The sequence below is a fragment of the Pangasianodon hypophthalmus genome, chromosome 25 (genome assembly GCF_027358585.1).
Source record: "Pangasianodon hypophthalmus isolate fPanHyp1 chromosome 25, fPanHyp1.pri, whole genome shotgun sequence".
Taxonomy (NCBI): Eukaryota; Metazoa; Chordata; class Actinopteri; order Siluriformes; family Pangasiidae; genus Pangasianodon; species Pangasianodon hypophthalmus.
This window is the reverse complement of record NC_069734.1, coordinates 13,729,055-13,751,545: the sequence shown is the minus strand read 5'-3', so window position 1 is coordinate 13,751,545 and position 22,491 is coordinate 13,729,055. Positions and strand designations below refer to the sequence as shown.

At 35.1% G+C, this 22,491-nt stretch overlaps 2 protein-coding genes across 3 annotated transcripts in view; one reads left to right on the top strand and one right to left on the bottom strand.

Moving 5' to 3' along the window:
* Positions 1 to 475: 475 nt before the first annotated feature.
* tnnt3b (troponin T type 3b (skeletal, fast)) lies at positions 476 to 12,094 on the top strand. Of its 2 annotated transcripts, XM_026946790.3 has the most exons (14): positions 476 to 627; positions 1,858 to 1,897; positions 2,007 to 2,017; positions 3,749 to 3,847; positions 5,429 to 5,446; positions 6,534 to 6,552; positions 6,866 to 6,911; positions 7,153 to 7,269; positions 7,658 to 7,735; positions 8,051 to 8,164; positions 8,628 to 8,737; positions 8,845 to 8,935; positions 10,885 to 10,925; positions 11,850 to 12,094. In XM_026946790.3, the coding sequence occupies exons 2-14, from the start codon at positions 1,878 to 1,880 to the stop codon at positions 11,884 to 11,886; spliced, it is 801 nt and encodes a 266-aa protein (XP_026802591.1). In that variant the 5' UTR covers positions 476 to 627; positions 1,858 to 1,877; the 3' UTR covers positions 11,887 to 12,094. The 2 variants fall into 2 exon arrangements, with proteins under 2 accessions (XP_026802591.1, XP_053085381.1); XM_053229406.1 differs by lacking the exons at positions 476 to 627; positions 5,429 to 5,446 and having other exon boundaries at positions 1,863 to 1,897.
* Positions 12,095 to 12,238: 144 nt separating this feature from the next.
* otog (otogelin) overlaps positions 12,239 to 22,491 on the bottom strand; it is a 103,189-nt gene continuing 92,936 nt past the window's right edge. The window contains exons 53-56 of the mRNA XM_034299740.2: positions 21,935 to 22,054; positions 21,636 to 21,681; positions 15,911 to 15,990; positions 12,239 to 15,740 (exon numbers count right to left, since the gene is read on the bottom strand). Of these exons, the coding sequence (XP_034155631.2) occupies positions 15,540 to 15,740; positions 15,911 to 15,990; positions 21,636 to 21,681; positions 21,935 to 22,054 (447 nt within the window). The 3' untranslated portion in view covers positions 12,239 to 15,539. The remainder of the gene's footprint in view (positions 15,741 to 15,910; positions 15,991 to 21,635; positions 21,682 to 21,934; positions 22,055 to 22,491) is intronic.

Below are 22,491 nucleotides of genomic sequence, written 5' to 3'. Positions count from 1 at the left end.
TTTGTTTATTGGCTATCTGCTCATCCCCAAATTGAAATAGTCATGGATCACGATTTTCTTTGTTTATCATTATCAAGGGTGACAGTAATTTTTAACAGTTCATTGCATGTGGTGACATCCATTATGTTTGAAACGTTCAGTGTCGGTTTTTAATTTTGTCTGTCAGAGGTATTAACTTATGAATTCAGTTGTATATGGGCTATGGCTTTTATTTCCAGCAGAGTTAGAGAGAGATTTGTATGCCCTTAAAACTCTCAGAGGCATTTTCTGCATGCCTGTCTGATGTGTAAATGGTCCAGGCTTTCTCACACCATCGGCTTGGCCTTATGTTTGCTCGACTTGTATTATGACCAATATAGCAATGAGACATTTCAGCTGTTCAAACCTGACTCTCCTTCCATCCAGAATATTCTTTCGATATCCTTATTGAGCTTGGGTGTTTGTAGCACTGTGTGTTGGGGTGGTTCTGAAGATGCAAATCCAGCCCAACTGCTTGTCTGACCTTCTCAGCCAATGCGGGTCCTTAGAAGATTAAGTATCAGTATAACACAGGGTCAAATAAGCGAAGACGTGTGCAGAACCTTACAGCCAGACTCCTGGACACTCTCGTCTTGTTGCTTCTCTGAGGTAAGATTCCAAAGATGTTCAGGTGTATTGAAAGTCTTTTGAAATCCATCAGTATGTGAAGGTGTAAATGGTTTCTGTTAAAGATTAATGAGGAAGAAAAATAATTTGAGTTTTTGACTTAATAAAGATAAATGAGGTTATTAATTATATTCTTTTTAAATACATCCTCATCTTCATGATTTTACTGGAGTATTCATATAAGATATTCATATGTACTAAACAAATGAATTAAGGATCATTAGTGTTCTAATCATTAGAAGCATTAGCAGACAAAGCAAACTGTAATAACAGCTAGCAGGAAAGCAATAGGTTCATTATTGTAACAGATAGCCAGTAATCAGTAATAAATGAGAGGATGACTTTATTTTTTAACCGACTCTAAGTCCCTTATGGCCACCGCAGATTCATTGTGGGATTATAAGGCAATCTCTATGGCTTTGCACTCTATTGTACTGACAGTAGCTTCAATGTTGGCAGTGACAGTAATGACTTAGCAAAGGCTAGATGTCAAGATTTTGGGAATAATGGTAATAGTACATTACACAATTACTAAATAATTAATTCTCAACTATATAGTTAGTTCTATAAATAACACTGGAAGAATCTTTAGTTAAGAAATTTGGAAAAATAAACATTACCTTGATCAGCTTGCCTTTGTTAGTTACATATTAACCATTCAAGCCATTGTGCTAATTTCAGAAGTTCAGTAATATGGCAATTAATATCATCTGTTGTTTAATTTGATAAATGTTTGTTGAAGGCTATCTCCTCATGTGTCCACAGAAGGGATCATGGAAGGGTTGATCCAGGATACATGATCTTCTGATAATCCCCCAAAATTTCAGCAGCTGCTCTAAGCCTCTACATGACATAACACAACCAAGAAGGGCACTAAAGCCCTCATATGCTCTTCATGATCACTTGATCTCCATTAGAGCTGTGTTATTAAGAAGTGTAGCCCTTAAAAATGACCAGATAACTGCCAATATCACTCTTCCAAAATTGCATAAAGCATTGCAAATAGAAACAGCAATATTTATCAGTGGGTAGCTGCCAAGATCAGTTGTTGGGTCAGATACAGTACTCCGTCTCATCAAGTTGTTAGGAGTCACTATAATTATAGTATAAGAACTGTTTCTCTCTTTGTGACAATTTATTGCATTGATCATGAGGTAAATTCTAATCTCATAGTATATTCTATACTTGCTGAGGAAGTCTCTTGTGCTTCAGGTGTGAAGTCTGTGAACATTATGTCTGACACGGAGGATGTGTGAGTATTTTTGCTTTTTATTTCGCATTGCATCATTCAGTTGAAATCATGATGTGATATCATGATTTGATCATGATATTCAATGTTTATTTACTCTTTTTTTTTTCAGTGGGATTGAGGGTGAGTTGAACTTCTTCTTATCATTATCATTATTATTATTATTATTTTTATTATTATTATTATTATTATTAGTAGTAGTAGTAGTAGTAATAATACTAATAGTAGTGATAGTAGTAGTATTTATATCAACACTATCTCAGCTTTCCAATTGTGATTTAAAATGTAGGCACATTAATAGTATCCACAATGTTAGGTTATTACTGTATTATTAGTGGAAAATCAGAAATATTGCATAAAAGGAACCTGCATGCCAATTATTTTATAAAATTATAAATATAAATATTTTATAAATATAAATATTGTGTTGAGATAATGCTGACTATTGTTTTTGGAAGTAATATTCAACTGGTATGTTGTCCTCTGATGCTGAATCTGAAAAACCTATTTATCAACATCCATAAAAAAAATTCAGGTCACCTATGGGCAGTGTTCATGCTTAATTGTAATAAAATAATAAAATAACCAATCATAGAATGGGCTGTTGTCTTTGAAAAAACACTGCACTTAGAGCAGACTGCTGAGTAGATGATTGGTATGTATGCATGAATGCTATTAGTTCTGAAGAAATATCAATTATAATGTTAATTTTGTGTGTCCATTGCTTTCTTTTCTGGCAAATCAAGAGGTCGAAGAGGAAGGTAAAGGAAAAACTAAAGATGTTATAGATTTTACACAATACTGATTTATCCACGCTTCCACTCTAATATTTTAATGATGTCTGATTCTAAACCTTACTCCAAACTGCACTATGTTTCTCCACTGTGTGGTATTCACCCTTAGATAATCAAATAACAGTGGTTAAAACTACCTCTCTTTGGTTGTGTGTGGCTAAAAGGGAAAACTGAACTTAACACTGAACTTAACTAAACTGAACTAGTGGCTTTGTGGCCCCAATATAGACTCTAAAAAACTAACTAAATTTAGCACATTCATCTAGCCTGTATGGAAGCTCCCAAATGTAAAACATTCAACTGGCTGTTAGTCTAATCTAAAATTAGAACATTTTATTTTCAGCTGCTAAACAAGTTGAATATAATTATTTGACTACTAAGGACACAACTAATGCCTGTGTCAGACTTAAGGGTGCTTATACTAACACTTGCTCTTGTAGTTTTTAACCAAATGCTCACATGAATCAGTATGAAAGCAGAATTGAAAAGGCAGGCTAGACAATCTACAAAATGATAATTAGATGAATTACTTTTTAAAATTCAGCTTAATATAAAACATAACCTAATGGTAAGAATTATTTAGATCTTACCTAAGCTTTAGAACCAAAGCAGGGATTAATCTTTTTTTCCCGATGTTTTTAACCAAAGCAATTTAAAAGAGAAGGCAGATAAAGTCCAGGAGTAAAAGCTGAGCAGCTGAGATTTAAGCACTTAACAGTGTCTCTGTGGCCCCCTATTTGAATACAAGGTTACTAAGTATTGATATACCACTGCCCTAGTTATGCATAGTATTATTATTATTTTTACGCTGTATTACATCATTTTATGTTAAGAAATGTTCATTCTAGCATAGAATGTGGCATCTCGTGTACAAAAGGATCTCATGATTGTCAGTTCTCCCATCATCCTTGTGTGCTCAAACTTACTCATCTTGCTCGTTCTCCTTCTTTCTCCCACTCTGCCTCATCTTTCTTTACTAACTGTGCTGTCTCTTCATTTTTCAATTCCATAACTGTCACCATCTTCTTTCTCCTGATTGCTTCGCTGCATGTGGCATTAGAAGAGGTATTAGATGTAGAGGTAGCCCCAGAGGCTGAGCCTGAGCCAGAGGCTGAGCCTGAGGAAGAACCTGAGCCAGAACCAGAGGTGCATGAGGAAGGTATGTGGCATGGATATTCATTCATCCTTCCCTACCTATTCTCACCTGAAACCAGAGCTACTGTTTTCTGATAGTGCAGGTCAACTGAGTCCCCAAATCACATTATTGAAGTATCTAGATAATTTAGCCACTACTCCAAGCCAAGTACCACCTCTTCATAAGTGCTCAAAGTAAAATTTCTCCCTTTGATAAAAGTGAATGGCTGATGAAGATGAGTGTCTTTGCTAAACCCTATTAATGTATTTATGACATATTTATTTTAATTCAGAAGTTTACTTGCTATTTTGTGGATATTGACAAGAACAGGTTCATACAACTGATGCTGCATGTTGCTGAAAGTGATCATCTAACCTAATCCTAAGTATGGGACTGTGCTGTGCACTGTGGGCCTGTGAGGTACATTTATGCCAATTTTGCTAAAGGACTATCTACTACTGCCTATAATATGTGCTTTGCAATGTGTGTCAGAGGGACTAAAAGGCACTATATAACATAAATGTAATAGGCACTACATTAACTACATCAAATGTAAATGTAATAGGCACTACATTAAATAAACAAAAAAAATCTATTCATTTATTAATTAATTTTGCTTAAATATTTATTGATTATTAATTAAGTAATTAGTGTCAAACTTTAGTTCATTAAAAAAAAACTAGAAAAAAAAAAAAAAACACTCCAGCCCACCAGTCATGGCTCTAAACCACATCTAAGATGCTAAGATCAAGCATTAAATCAATAAGGTGACAATCAGATACCCATACTATTTATTTATTTATGTATGTATGTATGTATGTATGTATGTTAACGCTGCTTCCACTAGCATAAAGTGGACAACTGACTTACTGGAAAACTGATTACTGTTGCTGCTCCTGACTGTGTTAGCAGAAGCTTCTATTAACAGACATACATTTGGATCAAGAGTATCACTTCATATGTCAAAGTTTAATTGAACATAATTCTTGTATGATGTCACCATACTAAACTGCTGTGGTCTTATTTTCTAGCAGTTTCATAATACAGTAAAATATTAATATAGTATGTCACTGTAGTCAACGCTTAAACATTTGAAATCATCAGTCGTCTATCAGAATCATTATTCTAATTGAATACAAATACCAGGCTAAACCTAAGCCACATTTTTCAAGCATTGTTTCCAAGCAATTTCAATAATAATAATAATAATAATAATAATAATAATAATAATAATAATAATATAATTATTATAAATAATAAATAATAATAATAATAATAATAATAATAATAATAATAATAATTATTATTATTATTGTTTTTATTATTATTATTATTATTATTATTATTATTATTATTGTTATTGTTTTTATTATTATTATTATTATTGTTATTATTATTATTATTATTATTATTATTATTCCATTTGCTGATGCTGTTTGTGGTAGAGTTTTCTTTATGACCTCTTTTGACCTCTTCACCACAGCAGTTTATGTGTTCGGATATATTTTGCATCTAAAAGTACAGATTTGCTCTAGGTCAAAAAAGGCACCATGTCTAGCTAATATTATTTGTTCTGCTTTTGCTTTCAACGCTTGCTGCATGCAGAGACCTATGAAGAGGAAGGTATGTTGGTAATTTTCCTACAGTACATTTGTACTTCTGTTTGTTGGTGAGGCACAGGGGAAAGGTCACCCATGCCTGAGAGGTCATACAAATGAGAAGAACATATATGTACACAAATCTTAAAGCAATTCTACAGCTCTATACTTTACAAGTGACACAGCCTATACTTTGGCAAATGTTCAGAGAAGGTGTAAAAAGGGTGAAGGAATATGCAGTGCTCACATTTACATTAACTGTGCAGCAAACCCATTACTTACACCAGCCTTGCTTCTTTTTGCATGAAATCTGCCACAATATTGGAGGACATGTTTGTATTCTCTGCTTGAAACAGCTTTTGTTTTAGACCTGATAGTTAAGGTTATTTAACAACTCCCAAACTCCCAATATTCTTGACAGTGTGTTAGTCCCAGCAAGCCATAGACACATGTTTAATGATGTTTAATATTAACACTCACCTGCATAGTGAATAAATGAGTTGCTAGACTGGAGGAAATTGTGATCCTGAAGTTTTTTCACTCACTCTTACTAATATTATATTTTTTTATTGCTAAATATAATTTTTGATTGGTGTAATTAACTGAGTTCACTTTATTATGAAGTAGTTCTAAAATCTACAACACAAGTGATAAGTGTATCTGATCACAGTGTAGACATTTACTAGTGAAATTTTAAGTTTTTTTCCATATTTATAATTATTAAAAAGCAATAATATAAAAATGTGAAAATCTGAATCTTAGGCCCATTTCGTGTGTCAATGCATAAGTGTAGTGGTTGGCTGTTAAGATTGCTGTCAATGTGGGACTTACAGTGGCAAAAGTTAATTTACAGCAGATAAATATTATCAGCAGATAAATATAGCTGAGTACCTTTAATGAAATATTAATTTATTACCTTTTATTACCTCTCATTTTTTGGTATTTCAACATATTCCAACATATTAATATTGTGTATGTATGTTTTCTATCTTTATTGTGATAGTTATTGTTTTGTATAGTTCTGAGCAGTTGACATAAAGATTAAACGAAACATGTTGTTGTCCCTGATAATGTAACTTGACCCTCTTCCTGTTTCATCTTCTTATATATAGAGGAAAAGCCAAAATTCAGGTTAGTAACTGTGCCATTAAATGCTCTCTAAATGTTACACTTTTCAGTTCAGTAATTTTATATAACTCTCTTCTGATAAATTAAAACAGTATATTAATAAACAAAGGTATGCTGCAATATACCATTATACAGTGATATGCAGAAATATACCCTATATTTACAAATGAATATTTGTGGACTGAAACAGTATGTTTGTTTTAAACATAGTAGAAACTCTCAAAACTCCAGGCAATCACTCTTAGCCATTCTGTTTTGTGTGTGTGTGTGTGTGTGTGTGTGTGTCACTTATACACATTCATCTCTGTCTGTTCAGACCCAGTGCACCAAAAATCCCAGAAGGAGAGAAAGTAGACTTTGATGTAAGCCAATATCATTGTATTTAAGGTTGTCTGGAATACCTGCAAATATCCTTTTTTCCCCCCTTATACAATGGCCTGTAATGCCCTTGTGAAATATTTACAGTAGATTTGAAACAATAACAGATAAAAGAGTGTACTTGGCAGAGAGGTTACACTGTTTGGTGCTTTTTTATACAACAATTCATGATGTAAGACAAATTTTTAACTTGTATGTCGGTATGTGTATATGAATGTGTGACAGGACATCCAGAAAAAGCGGCAGAATAAGGATCTCATCGAACTGCAGGCACTCATTGATGCCCACTTTGAATGCAGGAAAAATGAGGAGGAGGAACTTATTGCTCTGAAGGAGAGAATTGTGAGTGGCTTTATTTTCCATTGATCTTCAGTAACCTCTTTATCCTTGGTCAGAGTCAGGTGCATCCTACTGCTGGAACACATGTTGGGATGGGATGCCAGTCCATTGCAGGGCACGATGCACACACATTCACACCTAGGGGCAATTAAGCAGACATGGGCAGAACATACAAAACTCCAAGGACAGTAACCCAAGCTCACAATTAAACTGGGGACCTTGGAGTTGTGAGGTAGCAACATGCTACCCTTGCAAAAATGCTTCCAAAGTATTATATATGTGAGTAAACATGTTGATATTTTCTGTTTAGATAAAGCTAATTTCACAGTCATGTACATAAATTTTAATATTGTATTTGTGTGTATGTGTGCGTGTACATGTTTGTGTGTAGGAGAAACGTAGGGCTGAGAGAGCAGAGCAACAGAGGATCCGTGCTGAAAAGGACAAAGAGCGTCAAGCAAGACGTGAGGTGTGTTAAACTGGTACATCTTGTAGATTCCTACATACTGTCAAAAATATGGAGAGGTTAAATATGTCATAATCCCTGAAGGATAAAGACAAATAAGCAAAATACTAATAATTAAAAGGAACATTTTTTTGGTTAATGGTCCATTTTTGCTATTACTGTATCTTTCAAATTAAAGACTTTTTGTTGGACAAGTGACATTGTACATTCTACATGTATAATATGTTTATATGTGATCATGCATGTAATATATATATGTATTTCTATTATATTTTCTTTCAATTCTAACAAATTAACATATTTGCATATGTGTGACAGGAGGAAAGGCTGAGGAAAGAGGAGGCAGATGCAAAGAAGAAGGCAGAGGAGGATGCTAAGAAGAAATCTGTTCTGACAAGCAAGGGCTCTAACTACAGCAGCTACCTGCAGAAGGTGCATATTTGATCATCACCCTTTACCCTTCAGATATCACATACCTGAAATGTACCACTAAATGCCAGGCATGGTGCAGTGTTATAACTTTGCTAATGACAAGTTTTCCTTAATGAACTTAATGTTTGTCCATAATTGGGGTACTAATATAAGGTAAGTAGTAGGACATGGATTTGGGTAAACATACCCAAAAAGATACTTTGTCTGTACTATTTGTATTTGTGCTCTTGATGAATAAATATAGATATAAAATTAATAGTAAGGCTGATATTCCACCTAAAGTCCCCAAAATCCTAGTCGGTCATCATCCTAATCACTAATCACTGATTTACATAAACATTAATCTCTTAGACTGTAATATCTTTACTCAACCCACACCTAATCACTAAACTTTGATTTATCTGTACTCATGCTCTTTATCCTCAGCTTCGATACTTTAATTAATATGCAATTTCTGATACAGGCTGACCAAAAGAAAGGAAAGAAACAGACAGAGAGAGAGAAAAAAAGAAAGATCTTGGCTGAGAGACGCAAGCCTCTAAACATTGATCATCTGAATGAAGACAAGCTGAGGTCTGCGCAAATGCTTATGGTCCAGCTTTTACTGGTGTCTAAGATTATATAACATACAGTAATTTTAAATAATTGCCAATTACAAAAAAACATAATTGTGTGTGTAGGGATAAGGCCAAGGAGCTGTGGGACTGGATGTACAATCTTGAGTCTGAAAAATTTGACCACATTGAGAAGCTAAAGCGGCAGAAGTATGAGGTAAGAATTACGTAATAATGATTTTTTATTTGTATCAGACTTTCTGCTTAAAATAAACAAACCAAAAAATAATTAAATTTATGTGGCCTAGTTAAAATGATTAGAGACTGATGGGAATGGATGGCTTTAATGGGTCAGATACTAAACTTACACTCTGTACATTTATACGCAGAAATTCTTAATGACCAAGGGTATTTTGCTGATGATGTGATATTAGTGATATACATTCATCAGGTACATCAGGATATTTGATCAAATATATAGATGTACTTTGTAGGTGTACCATTACTGTAGCCCATCTACTGCTAGGCACAACTGACCAGATATCATTGTGGATGGTGGACCATTCCCAGCCTAGCACTGACATTGAGAGAGGATATAGTTCATTTAATTGAAAGTTAAGGGTTTTGCTCGGGAACCTAGTAAAGGTTCGTTGGCAGTCCTAGAATTTAAACTTGCATCACTGGATGAATGGCCACTTGCAGATTGTCCTGAAAAATACACTGACAATCTAAGGTTTTCTTCCTCAGACAATGTACATAACCCCACAAGAACTGATTGTAAATATACATTTAAAAAAAAATAAGGAGGTAACACTGAGTTTAGTCTACTGTATCTGTTCATAAAAAGCTAACAGTTGGCAATTAGCAATTTATTTTGTTACAGTGTGCATGCTTTATGTTACAAAACAAAGGCAAATGTAAAGTGTAAGTGTGAAGGTATAGTCATAGGAAAAAGTCATTCTATTAAAAAAAAAGCCTCAAGAAAAAAATGTAGTCATTTTTTTCCCCAAAAAAGTAAGCCAACATTCAGAAGCCAGGTGGTAAAAAATAATGCATACCCTTCCTACTTCCACAATCATGAAGAGAGTAATTAGCAGCCAGCTGTTACTAATAAGATGCACAAGATCATCAAGAAGTGTGACTACCTCTATAAAATCAGAACTTTTAGCAGTTTGGTGTTCTGGGTGTGTGTCTACATCATGCCAAGAAGAAAGGACATCAGCCATGACCTCAGAGAAGCAATTGTTTCTGCTCATCAATCTTGGAAGGGTTATAAGGCCATCTCCAAACAATTTGAAATTCAAATCACAAAAGTCAAAAGTCCTGGAACAATATCTGTTGGACAGATGAGACCAACTGTCAAGAATGGTGATGGATGGGTGATGATTTGGGCTTGTTTTGCAGGCACAGGACCTGGGAAACTTGCAGTCATTGAGACAATGATGAACTCCACTTTATTCCAGAATATTCTTGAGACAAACGTGAGGCCATCTGTCCAGCAGCTTAAGCTAGGCTGAATTTGGGTCATGCAACAGGACAATGATCCCAAGCACACCAGCAACTTGGTCGTGTTGACATCCGAATGGCTAAAGAAGAAAAAAAAATCAAGGTGTTGGAATGGCCAAGTCAAAGTCCAGACCTCAACCCCATTGGTGTGGCGGGATCTTAAGAGAGTTGTGCATAAACAAATGCACTTAAACATCAATGACTGTTGTCTTAAACAGCAATGAAGAGAGGGCCAGGATTTCTCCTACAGAACATGTTTACTTCAAATTATTGCTGCTATTGCTGTGGTTCTACATGTTACTGAATTATAGGGTGCACTTATTTTTTTCCCACCTGGTTTCTTAATGTTGGTTTACTTTTGGGAAAACATGACTACATATTGAAGTCTGTTGTGTCATTTTGTTGTCACCTGAGGTTATTTGTTTGTTTATAGAAGTTGCTGCAGACCACACAATTATTTAGATAAATAAAAACATAGTGAGACTTGACAGAGCCCTATTAATGCCTTTAATTAAAGTAATAGTAATTGATACTAATTAAAGGCAGTGGTAACAGATTTAGACACATTATGCCATGTCAAATCTTAGGAGAATGAGTGTGTGTCTCAGAGGCAATGGTAATATTCTGGCTGCTTTAAAAATGCTTATATGTTGTATTCAGGTCATCTCGCTTCGCAACCGTATTGATGAGCTGCAGAAACAGTAAGTAGCTCTAGCTCACCCACACAAGCACTTCACACATTGTTACTTGATGTACTGGCAATTAAAGGAACCGACTGCCTTTATATAAGTATTTACCACCAACTTTGCACTACTAACTGACTGACAACCTCCTATAAAAATGCAGCTTACTCACTCACGTATACACTCACTGGCCACTTTAATATGAACATCTGTACCCCTGATTATTCACACAATTATCCAAACAGTCAATCATGTGGCAGCAATGCACTGCATAAAATCATGCAAATACAGGTCAAGAGCTTCAGTATTTATGACAAATACCTGTATATGTTAAAAAAATATGTTCTCAGTGACTTTGACTATGGTTGTTGATGTCAGATGGGCTAGTTTGAATATTTTAGAAAGTGTTGATCTGGGATTTTCATGCACCACAGTCTATAGGGTTTACACAGAATGGTGCATAAAACAAAAAAACATCCGGTGACCAGCAGTTCCGTTGGGGGTAGGAGGGGCACATGAGAGAGGTCAGAGGACAATAGCTAAACAGGTCTGACCTGACAGAAAGGCTATGGTAATTTAAATAACCACTCTTTAGAACTGTGGTGAGCAGAAAACCATCCCAAAATGCAAAATGCAACAATGAGCTACAACAGCAGCAGACCAACCCCTGTCAGCCAAAACCAGGAATCTGGGGCTACGGTGGGTGCAGGATCACTAAAACTGGACAGATAAAAACTGGAAAACATCACCTGATCTTTTTCTAATCTTCAACTTTAAATTCAATAAAAAATGAGAATTTCAGATTCAAATGGACAAAAGTAAAACTTTTTCCTCCTCAACTCTGCATTCTTACTTTGTAAATGGCAGTTACACAAGAGAATTAATTAAGATTGTCCACTGAGGTCATAACCCGTTTCTCTCTGTATTCCCTTATCATCACAGCTCCAAGAAGGGTGCTGCTGCTCGTCGCAGAAAGTAAACTGTTGATGGAGAAGATTGTACCATTTGAAGCAATGACCTGATTACTCAGCTTCCATTAAGTGCTCTCATTGTCATCAGACAACTGAATTTTTACTGATCCTCAAATATGAACTACCATGTGATTTTAGTCTATCTCCTCTAGTCTGTAACCACTGTAAGGTTTTCATTCTGTGGTGTATAAATAAAATTTTCAATCTCCAACTTTTCATCATGTTATGGTCTCATTTTTTAATAAATCACACTCTTGCACTTATCTGGGTAAACATCTTAAAGGATGAAGCTGATGAATAATCTTACAGTTACCAGTGTATAAGGGTCATGGTTCATTGTAGAGTAACACTGGTTGCTGGGTCTTTCTATCACACTTGAAACCCTACTTTTAGCTGTTCTATTGGAAGGCTAGCCTTCTGATTTATCACATATCAAGTAAAGAATGACAATGTCACTATACCACCCCCAACTCAATAAGGATCTTAATCTAACAAAGTTTTAAAAAGATGTATTCTCTCTCTAACATGTATTCTCTCATGATAGACCAAAAATATTATCCTCCTGATGCTGCAATGCCCTTAGATAGTTAGATACTGTACATAGGAAGATGCTCAGCAACATAGATAGATAGATAGATAGATATACTTTATTGATCCCATGAGGGAAATTCCTGTGTTACAGCAGCATGGTCAGTAGCAAGATACAACATGTACACACACAAAATATAAAATATAAAATACAAATTAACATGACATAAAAGACAGCCAATTTGGATTAAAAACATAACCGAACTGAAATAGTCCAATGATGTGAATAGAGATTATATAAAATGTTGCTAAAAATGATATATGGAATTTAATTAAAATTCTGATGAATTTTAAAGATGAATTTTAGAGAAAACTTTAAAACTAGCCCATCTGGCACCAACAACCATGCCACTGTTAAAGTCAAAGAGAGCACACTTCCCCCATTCTGATGTTTGGTTTGAACATTAACTGAAGTTCTTGACCTGTATCTGCATGAATTTATGCATTGTGTAGTTATTCCTTATAACTACAATAAAGCAACCATTTTGGCATAAAGCAGTACATAATTCATTTCAAGCAGTAAAGGTTCATCAAGATCCAAAAATAATTAGCATAATCAGCTTATGTGGCTGTTATGATTTTGGGGGAAAAAATGAAAAAAAAAAAAGAAACAAAACACCAAAACAAATATACTCAAAAAGGCCTGCAGGAGTCACAAGTCCCTTGAAACACAAGATCAGCTGATTAAACAGGTGGAATCATGTGTAAATCCTGTTGGTTTGGATTGAAAACTGCACATTTGCACTAACTTTTAAAAATAATTAAATAATGAAAAAACATTATAAAATAAAATCAGTTTTGTTGTTTACATATCAATACATTTTAAGGTGGGCAACACAGAAAAAAATGAAGGGTCATTTGACAACATTCTATTGTAATGTATTATTATGTAGTGGACAAATCACTCTGTTTGGACAAAATTATTAGTGGTATATAGTTGTTTTTTAAGGTACAGTATTTATCCATGAAAAGTCCACTGATTTACAAGTAAAGTCTGTATATATAACAGTCTGGGCATGTAAAATTAAAAATTTCCTTAACACATGATGGTATTCCACCTTCACTTTTGAAGGTACTCCCTTCACTCAAACCCATTGTCCTGTGCACAGTCACCCAATTACTGATCATGCACATCTGGAAGAATGGTGTCATTGGCTAGAGGGGGCAGTGCATGTCTTCACTATTTTCACTGATAACAAGAACCTCGAATATCTCAATACATCCAAAAGGCTAAATTCACATGAGGATTGCTGGGCTCTCTTTTTCGCCAGGTTCCATTTCGCTTTCTCCTACCATCCTGGTTCAATAAACACCAAAGCAGACTCCCTGTCATGTCTTTTCCCTGCTCCCATCAAGGTATCAACAAGAAGAGTTTATCCTGCCCTCCTCTCATTTCGTTGGAGCACTAACTTGGGACACTGACCGAGAGCTAGCTCAAACCCCACTCCACGAGGTGCCGACAGCACATACAGTCATGCAGGCAAGATCTACTGTATGTGCCAGGTGCCCAGAGAAGCAAACACATTACCTGGGCACACACACACACAACCTCCCCTCCCCATGTAACACATAGAGTCCAAAAAACCCACCAACTTCTCCAAGGAAAATACTGGTGGCAAAACATGCTTTCAGACATCCATACCCTGACACTGATGGACAGCCTGCCTATGTATTCAAAATAATCTTGAACTCCAGATGTAAACACAGGAAACTGCGATACCTTATTGAGTAGGAGGGGCATGGCTCAGAGGAGAGAACCTAGATCCCAGCTCATGACTTGATTCCCTCCTCTGCAGAGAGTTCCACACTTGACACCCTGATCGTTCTGGGCCCTGTTCTCGAAGTAGGCCCAGAAAGAACCCTGCTCCTGGAGTGAGCACTTTCACTGCACTCACTCACTTTGAAGTGTCGTCCTAAGTTTAGTTGCCAGACATACTGAGCAACTGTATCTGCTTTCCTGGTTTTTGATCCTGTTCTTGTTTCCTGGCTTTGTGATTCTGTTTTTTCCTCTGTTTTGTCTGTTTGCTGATTGCCTATTGACTATGTTTTTGCTTCGTGTATCAGATTTGTCTCCCTGCCTTTTAAATAAATTGTTCACCTGCAACTGCATCCATCTCTGCTGCCTGTTAGATGTTTATTTCAATACTTGCCATCTTCTGATTCATATATTATCATATTAGCCTTTTTATTTTTTATTTTTTAAATTGAGCAAAGGAAAAAAAATACTATTTGCTTCTTCACTCTGCATTTTCTATCCCTGATTATATTATGTACATTTTTAGGTAAATATTGCTGCAAATTTTGGACTTAAGTCGCCAACACTGCATGTGGCCCATAGTGAACACTCTCTCTTAACACCTTTTGTTTATGTAGATTTGAGCAAATTGTATCATCATTTTTTTAAATAATTGTTTTATTGAAAATGATACTGCAAATATAATGCATTATGATACACAGTATTTTCAGTAAATAAAATGTTTAGGAAAGAAGATTCATACAAGATTTAAAATTAGTTTTTAAGATTCAACAGAGCAATTAACAGTTTTTTTCTGAATTTCTCATGGACTTTGACGTTGTGCTTATAATGTAATAAATAATTAAAGTGTACAAAACACAGCAATTTTAGTTATTAAAAAGAAACTGATTAATATATTCACTAATCACTTAATAGACAGTACATTAAGAAGTAATATTTTCTACAAATGCATCTAATGCATATACCTAGTTTACTGAACAACTTTTTTGCTTCTTTTTACCCCTTCACAAAACACTCCAAAAGGAGAACTGTACAACCCATGAGCAAAGGCATATTCAGCTAGGTAAATATTGCTGAATGTCTACCAGTGTGATGGGAGTGATGACAGACACAACAATTCTGTATAAAATATATTCAAGTTCAGTGAACAACTTCTGTTCAAGTTACAACAGTATATATATTTTTTATCCAGTGTTAGAATGCCCTTTGTTATTCTAGAGAATATGAACATACAAAATTGTCAAGGTGACATTTCCATTCAAGTGTGTGTGTGTGTGTGTGTGTGTATGCGTGTGTGTGCGTGTGTGCGCGTGTGTTTTAAGACCACTGGCAAGAGCAGTCTGTAGGTTCCTGGATTGAGTAGTTTACCCATGTGGAGTTGCCACTGCAGTAGAGCTGGACAGAGCGCCGCTGAAGGCCCATCTCCCTACAGCATTTACAAAACCGTGCATAAGTGTTGATGTTGTAGTTGTAAATACTTGCTGAAGGACACTTGCCATCACATGACACTATGTTCACCTGTAAATGAGTTTGAGAACAGTACATGGTGTGAGTCTGAAGCATTGTTAGGCTTTATGCAAGTTACTTATTTCATCTGAGTTTCTTTGTGGGTCTTTTTCAGAAACTTGTTTGGCAAGTCATGGCAACAAACAGGCAGACAAGAGTAACAATCTCTGTGGTCAACTCACCGGCCTGTTGCTACGGCAGTCGTTTTTCCTTATTGTCATGCGCACTGTGACTTTCTGACATGATTTTCCATCCTCTTTGCCTAGAATGTATGAAAGCAGGTAGAATTTATAGAATTTTCCAAACAGCAGACTTACTGTGTCATTAGGATCTCATGGAGGAATGTTGAAAGGGGGTTGACAAGATGTGTTTAGCAACAGATGGACTGCAGTGCAATTATATAGGAGATAATATAAAGGGCAAAAAAAAAGGCAAAGGTTAAGCTTTTAATGGTCTTAACAACAAATCATTGGTCAGAAAATTAGCGAGAATTAAACAAATGCACTCCTGAGACCTCCTGTACCACCATTTGCTCATTTACTTTTGCTACAGTGAACTGTTTCAGGAACAGCCCAACACTGAAACAGGGAAATTCACTTAGATAGTCTTCTTGTACGCATAGTTAAAATCATGACACTGATTAAAATGTTTGATGTAAAATTCAAACTAACTCATGTCTGGGTGTACAAAAGTTTCCAAAAACCTCTTCTGGGATGTTTTTTTCTTAAAAAATTAGTCATTATTTGGTTATCTGCCACACCTGTCCTTGATGCAGTCCATCAAGGGCCATAAGGCTTAAACATTTAAAGAAATTAAAGGGAAAAGCTATCCCATAATAAGTTCCTTTATCTATTTGTTTAATTCTTGCTAATTTCCTGACCAATAATTTGTTGTTAAGACCATTAAAGGTGAAGTGAATACATTATATATATATATATATATATATATATATATATATATATATATATATACACACACAGTTAGGTCCAGAAGTATTTGGACAATGACAGAGTTTTTGTGATTTTGCCTTTATACACCACCACAATGGATTTCAAATAAAACATTCAAGATGTGATCGAAGTGTAGACTTTCAGCTTTATTTTAAGAGGTTCCACAAAAATATGGCCTTTACCATTTAGGAATTACAGCCATTTTCAACAAAGTACCTCCATTTTCAGGGGTATTTGGGCAAAGTGACATAATTGTAAATATAACCATAATTTTAATACTTGGATGAAAATCCTTTGCAGGCAATGACCGTCTGGAGACATCACCAAATTCTGAGTTTCCTCCCTCGAGATGCTTTGCCAGGCCTTCACTGCAGCCACCTTCAGTTGCTGCTTGTTTGTGGGTCTTTCTGCCTTCAGTCTTGTCTTCAGTAAGTGAAAAGCATGCTCTATTGGGTTGAGATCAGGCGACTGACTTGGCCATTGAAGAATATTCCATTTCTTTGCCTTCAAAAAGTCTTGAGTGGCGTTCACAGTATGTTTAGGGTCATTATCCACCTGCACTGTGAAGCGGTGTCCTATCAGTTTTGTATCATTTCGCTGAATGTGAGCAGAGTATAGCCCTATACACCTTAGAATTCATCTTGCTACTTCTGTCAGCAGTCACATCATCAATAAACACCAGTGAACCCGTTCCATTGGCAGCCATACATGCCCATGATGTGGTGTACTTACATGATGTGATATACTTTGGCTCATGAGCTGTTCCTTTCTTTCTCCATACTTTTCTCTTCCCATCATTCTGGTACAAGTTAATCTTGGTTTCATCAGTCCAAAGAATCTTATTCCAGAACACGGGAGGCTTTTTTAGATGTTTTCTGGCTTTCCTGTTCTTGAATGTTACCAGTGGTTTGCACCTTGTTGTAAACCCTCTGTATTTACATTCATGAAGGGGTCTCTTGATTGTAGATTTTGACAATGATACGCCTACCTTCTCCAGAGTATTCTTGACTTTTGTTGATGCTGTGAAGGGGTTTTTCTTCACCAAGGAAAGGATTCTGTGATCATCCACTTTAATTGTCTTCCGTGGTCTTCTAGGCCTTTCGATGTTGTTGAGCTCACCAGTGCTTTCTTTCTTTTTAGGAATGTACCCATCTGTTGATTTGGCCACACCTATGGTTTTTGCTATCTCTCTTATAGATTTATGTTGTTTTTTCAGCCTAATGATGGCCTCCACTTGCATTGAGATCTCCTTGGACTTCATATTGGTAGCTCCAGTCAAACAGCTGCTAAATGCCAACTCAATACCTGATATCAACTCCAGACCTTTTATCTGCTTCATTTGTAATGAGGGAATGGGCCGCACCTGGTCAGTTAACTTCTTGTCAGTCAATTGTCCAAATACCTTTGAGCCCCTGCAAAAATGGAAGTACTTTGCTTAAAATGGCTGTAAATGCCATATTTTTGTGCCATTTACCACAATGCCATGTTTTTTGGACCGTGGCATTTACCACAATGCCATGTTTTCAGTCACTTCTATCACATCTTGATTGTTTTATTTCAAATCCATTGTGGTGGTGTATAAAGGCAAAATCACAAAAACTTTGTCATTGTCCAAATACATCTGGACCTAATTGTATATAATATATATATATATATATATATATATATATATATATATATATATGTATATATATATATATATATATATATATATATTCCGCAAGTAATTTTTGGTGCCAGTCATGGTGCAGATTACCAGACAAATGAGTATAATTCTGGTCATATATTAATTACTACTATAATACTATTACTACTATACAAAAATGACACCATCATGTAAAATTAAAATTTAATTAACATTTTTTTCACACAGCCGACATTTAAATAAACATAAATAAAATAGTCAACAGGCCGATGAATGCAACAAACAGCCGAGAACAAAAAAGTTTTCCATTAATGAAAAATATTACTTTATGACACAGTTGCTAATAACATTTTATTTATCTTTATTTTAACAAGATTGAAATATATTTAAAGAAGCACTAAAACATTACCTTGCAACGCATATACTCAAATGCACAACATTTCTGCTTCTTTTCAGCTGGACCTGGATCATATGTCTCCGTGATTGCAACATGCTCCTCACTGTCTCAATTAGGCTGATAAGAATTGCCTGATTTTAGCAAGAAACTATTAAGATTTGACTGTTTCACTATTGTCTGAACCACGCAAACATACCCCTGTGACCAGTGGTGTTATTTAGCTAAAATGTATACTTTGCTAGCTGTCTAATTTTCTCAGATAAAATGGGTATTAAAGAGAACTAGGAACTATTTAGCAAACTGCATGAATCCCATTTCAATTCCTTTCTCGTTTTTTGAACATGACCACTGTAGCTGTGATTTGCTAGAAAACACAGATTCCACAGCAGGAATCAGATGCATCCCATCTATATTCATTTAAAGAGACATGCATTATTGAATAAAAGGAGGTGTAGAAAATATCTTTTCTTCTTTAAGAACTATATGTACTTTTTTTGTGACTTCTACATTATCGATAATAATGTTTCGATATTTCATAAACATTAGTTTTCCAGTACAAAATTAAACGTTACAGAAAATGTTTGTGCACGAATTGTACCTGAGACAACTATTTTTTTTAAAGCAAAGGGTCTTCACAGTTGTAGTTTTGGTGACAATTTTGCTGAAACCTGGCAACCCTCCCCTCAAGCTTTCGCGAACTGTTCTTTAAAGCTAGATGACAAAGTATAATCCCCTGGTTTAGTTCGTTTTGCAGGATTCACACCTATTGTTAAGCTTTAACAATATTAAAAAGCAAGCAAGCTTTGATATATATATTAGTACTGTACGGTGTAGGGTGTAGTGCATTCCACCCACAATAATTAGTGAGGTACCAAATTTAGAGAAGCATACACAATCTAACCATTTATATGAACATTATTCTTTCCCCACTTAGCTGCACAATATCTAACACTAAACTATTTTCATGAAAATATTATGATATTGTACCTACAATATAATGTAAAACCAAAAACAAATTTCCCACCACCCCAAAAACTACAAAATAAAAACAATGAATGAAAACTAGAGGTAGAACAAGAACTACGAGGTAGAAAGTGCTGTAATGGTTTGGGTAATGTGGCGGAATCATAAATGCTGCAGATAACACTATTTTATCAGGGAATCGAAGAAATGTACTCATGCAAACAAACTATTAAGGGAATGTTTAGAATGTTTTAGACTCATCACTGTACCATATCACCCAAAAGATTACTACACCCTAGAACCACAGACTACACAAATATAAACACAACACATATAACATAATTAGCCCAGGCTATAGAAATCATGCAAATTATTAGACAAAATTTACCAACTGGCTACTACCAACAGTACATTGTTGGCAATCAACAATGCACTGCCCAACAGAGCAAAATGGGGAAAGATTATTATAAAGAAGGTAATATGTTTAGACTAATTCCAAACAGAATGGGATGTCCTTTATTTCAGTAATTGGCTCTTTTTAAATATGTTTATTTTCCTGTATGTTAATGGGGAAGTACATTGTTGGGAATCAACAATGGTGATGGTGAGCCTTAATAACTGATATATGTTTTGGGTACCTCGGTCACAGTTAGTACTAATGGTGGGTTTCAGAGTGTTAACAGGGAAGGGGAAGATTGAGTGTCCAGTGCCTGAAGAGATTGGTACAATCTGTTATAGTCATATTACACAGGAATTATCCATTTATTAAACAGTAATCTATAAAACCTGCATGCACAACGATATGTTTAAGTTTTCTTTCACTTTTTTATTTTTTCTTTTAAATTAAACATCATGGGCTCTATTTTCATGATCATATCGCATGCACTAAAAATAAGGAACAGGAACAGTGCATTGTTTTTAGTGTCATTGTATTAGGAGCTAAGATTAGGTGTACTGCTTTTATATCCATTAAGCTCAATTCTTATTCTAGTGCAGCACAGTGTCATTTTCGTAATTACATATGATTAAATGATTTCTAGTGGTAGAAATAACCTGTCATTACATGTTATGTTTATATTTTATTGGTACTGTAATAAACACAAAGCCTTGGATACAAGTATCAAATACACAGATTAATGCAAAAATCAGAAAAAAAGAAACTGGTTGTTATTGTAGAGAAACGTAATTTTGTTAATGTCTTTGGATGGATTTCTAAAAATATATGCAATTCCATAGTGCCTCATAACTGATTTAAATAGAAGCTTGTGGTGCTTTTTAGACACATTATGAAAGCTTTTGGTGTGACGGTTTTTAGAACCCACAGCTGGGGTGTTTGTTGTAATTGGTTATGGATACAATAATTCATTCTTTTTTTGTTGAAGTGGGCAGACATCCATAAAACTGGGTGTTAAGAAGTGCAACAGGACTTAGATGACTCACCTTTAGTTTAGAAAAATAGTTTTTTACCAGCCTCTATTCCTCTAGACCAAAATAAGTGTGGATTCAGTTCATGTAGTGCATTAAATATTGACAATTTTGTGCTGCCACAAAAATAGAGCCCCATATGTTAAGTATTTAAAACTCCTCATAAGTCAATGAAAACAATAGCAAAGGTACTCAAGATTTAACAGAACTTAAACAAAATAGGAATGAGTACCCTCAAAGATTTTGGAACCAGTGAATTGAGAATAATAAAAGAGAAAAAATATATCTGAATTTATATCATTAATACTTGAAAAATATGGTGTCTGTGCAGATAATAATTCCTTGTTGGGCAACAATCAAACAACAATAGTTTAGCTCAGATTTGTCTGCTGCAGGCAAACAGAGTGATGTACAGTATATGACTTTTACAGTAAAATATTCAATCCTGGATAATTTGATAGGACAAATTCCATCATTTTACTTTGAACTAAGTTAAATAGATACCATAATATAATGATAGGACTCACATGTTTTGCAGCATCCATCCATGTATGTCATTACTGTGCCTCCAATCTAGGACAAATAAATTACTTCAGAACCTTAAAGATGTACATATAAGGGTGGGCACTATAAGTAAAAATTTCTATTACATGATTTTTCAAAATTTCAGTGGGATATATAACACAGGATAGAGCACATTTTAATTAAACAATTAAACAAATAGAAGTATAAATTAAAATAAGTCATTTGCACCACCATAAGAGAAACAGAATGCAAACCCAAATATAATGTCCTTTCAGTAAAATGGATACGAGTGTTTGTTTACCTTCAGGCACTCTGTTTCATTAAAGGGGGGGCAGCTATAGGAGTAGGACACCAGTACTGGTCCAGATTGTGTGTCTGTACAGTCATAGCGCATGCAGTCAGACACCCAGCTCTTCCCAGGCTGGAACAGCAACACATATGATAACTTTTCACAGTATACCACATAGAATACAGTACTTGCAGTATTTTATGATTACTTGGGGGGAACTTTTTATAGCAACAATATGGATTGCTTTATATGTCTTTTAGTCTATCCAAGAGTAAACCATTTTAATGTCATAATAAATATAGTCATGTGATGGGGCTCACAGAATTGCTTTCTGCTCACAGACTGTGTGATACTGCAGTAAGGTAAAACACTCTTATTTTTTCTCTTTTCACTCTTAACCTTTCATGTCTGGTAACTTCACAAAACATTCAGTACAATGACTTACAAAACAATGTACTGTTATTTTAAAACTGTAAAACATGATCTTTCTAATATGCTCATGTAAGAAATCTCATTCCATTTTACTAAAAGGAAAATATCACTGAAATGCTGGATTGTTAATTGTTTTA

Excerpts from the sequence above, each read along its gene's own strand:
- tnnt3b (XM_026946790.3), top strand. The coding sequence starts at position 1,878 with ATGTCTGACACGGAGGATGT. Across the intron at positions 6,912-7,152 it reads GAGAGAAAGTAGACTTTGAT|GACATCCAGAAAAAGCGGCA; the intron begins GTAAGCCAATAT and ends AATGTGTGACAG. Across the intron at positions 10,926-11,849 it reads ATTGATGAGCTGCAGAAACA|CTCCAAGAAGGGTGCTGCTG; the intron begins GTAAGTAGCTCT and ends TTATCATCACAG.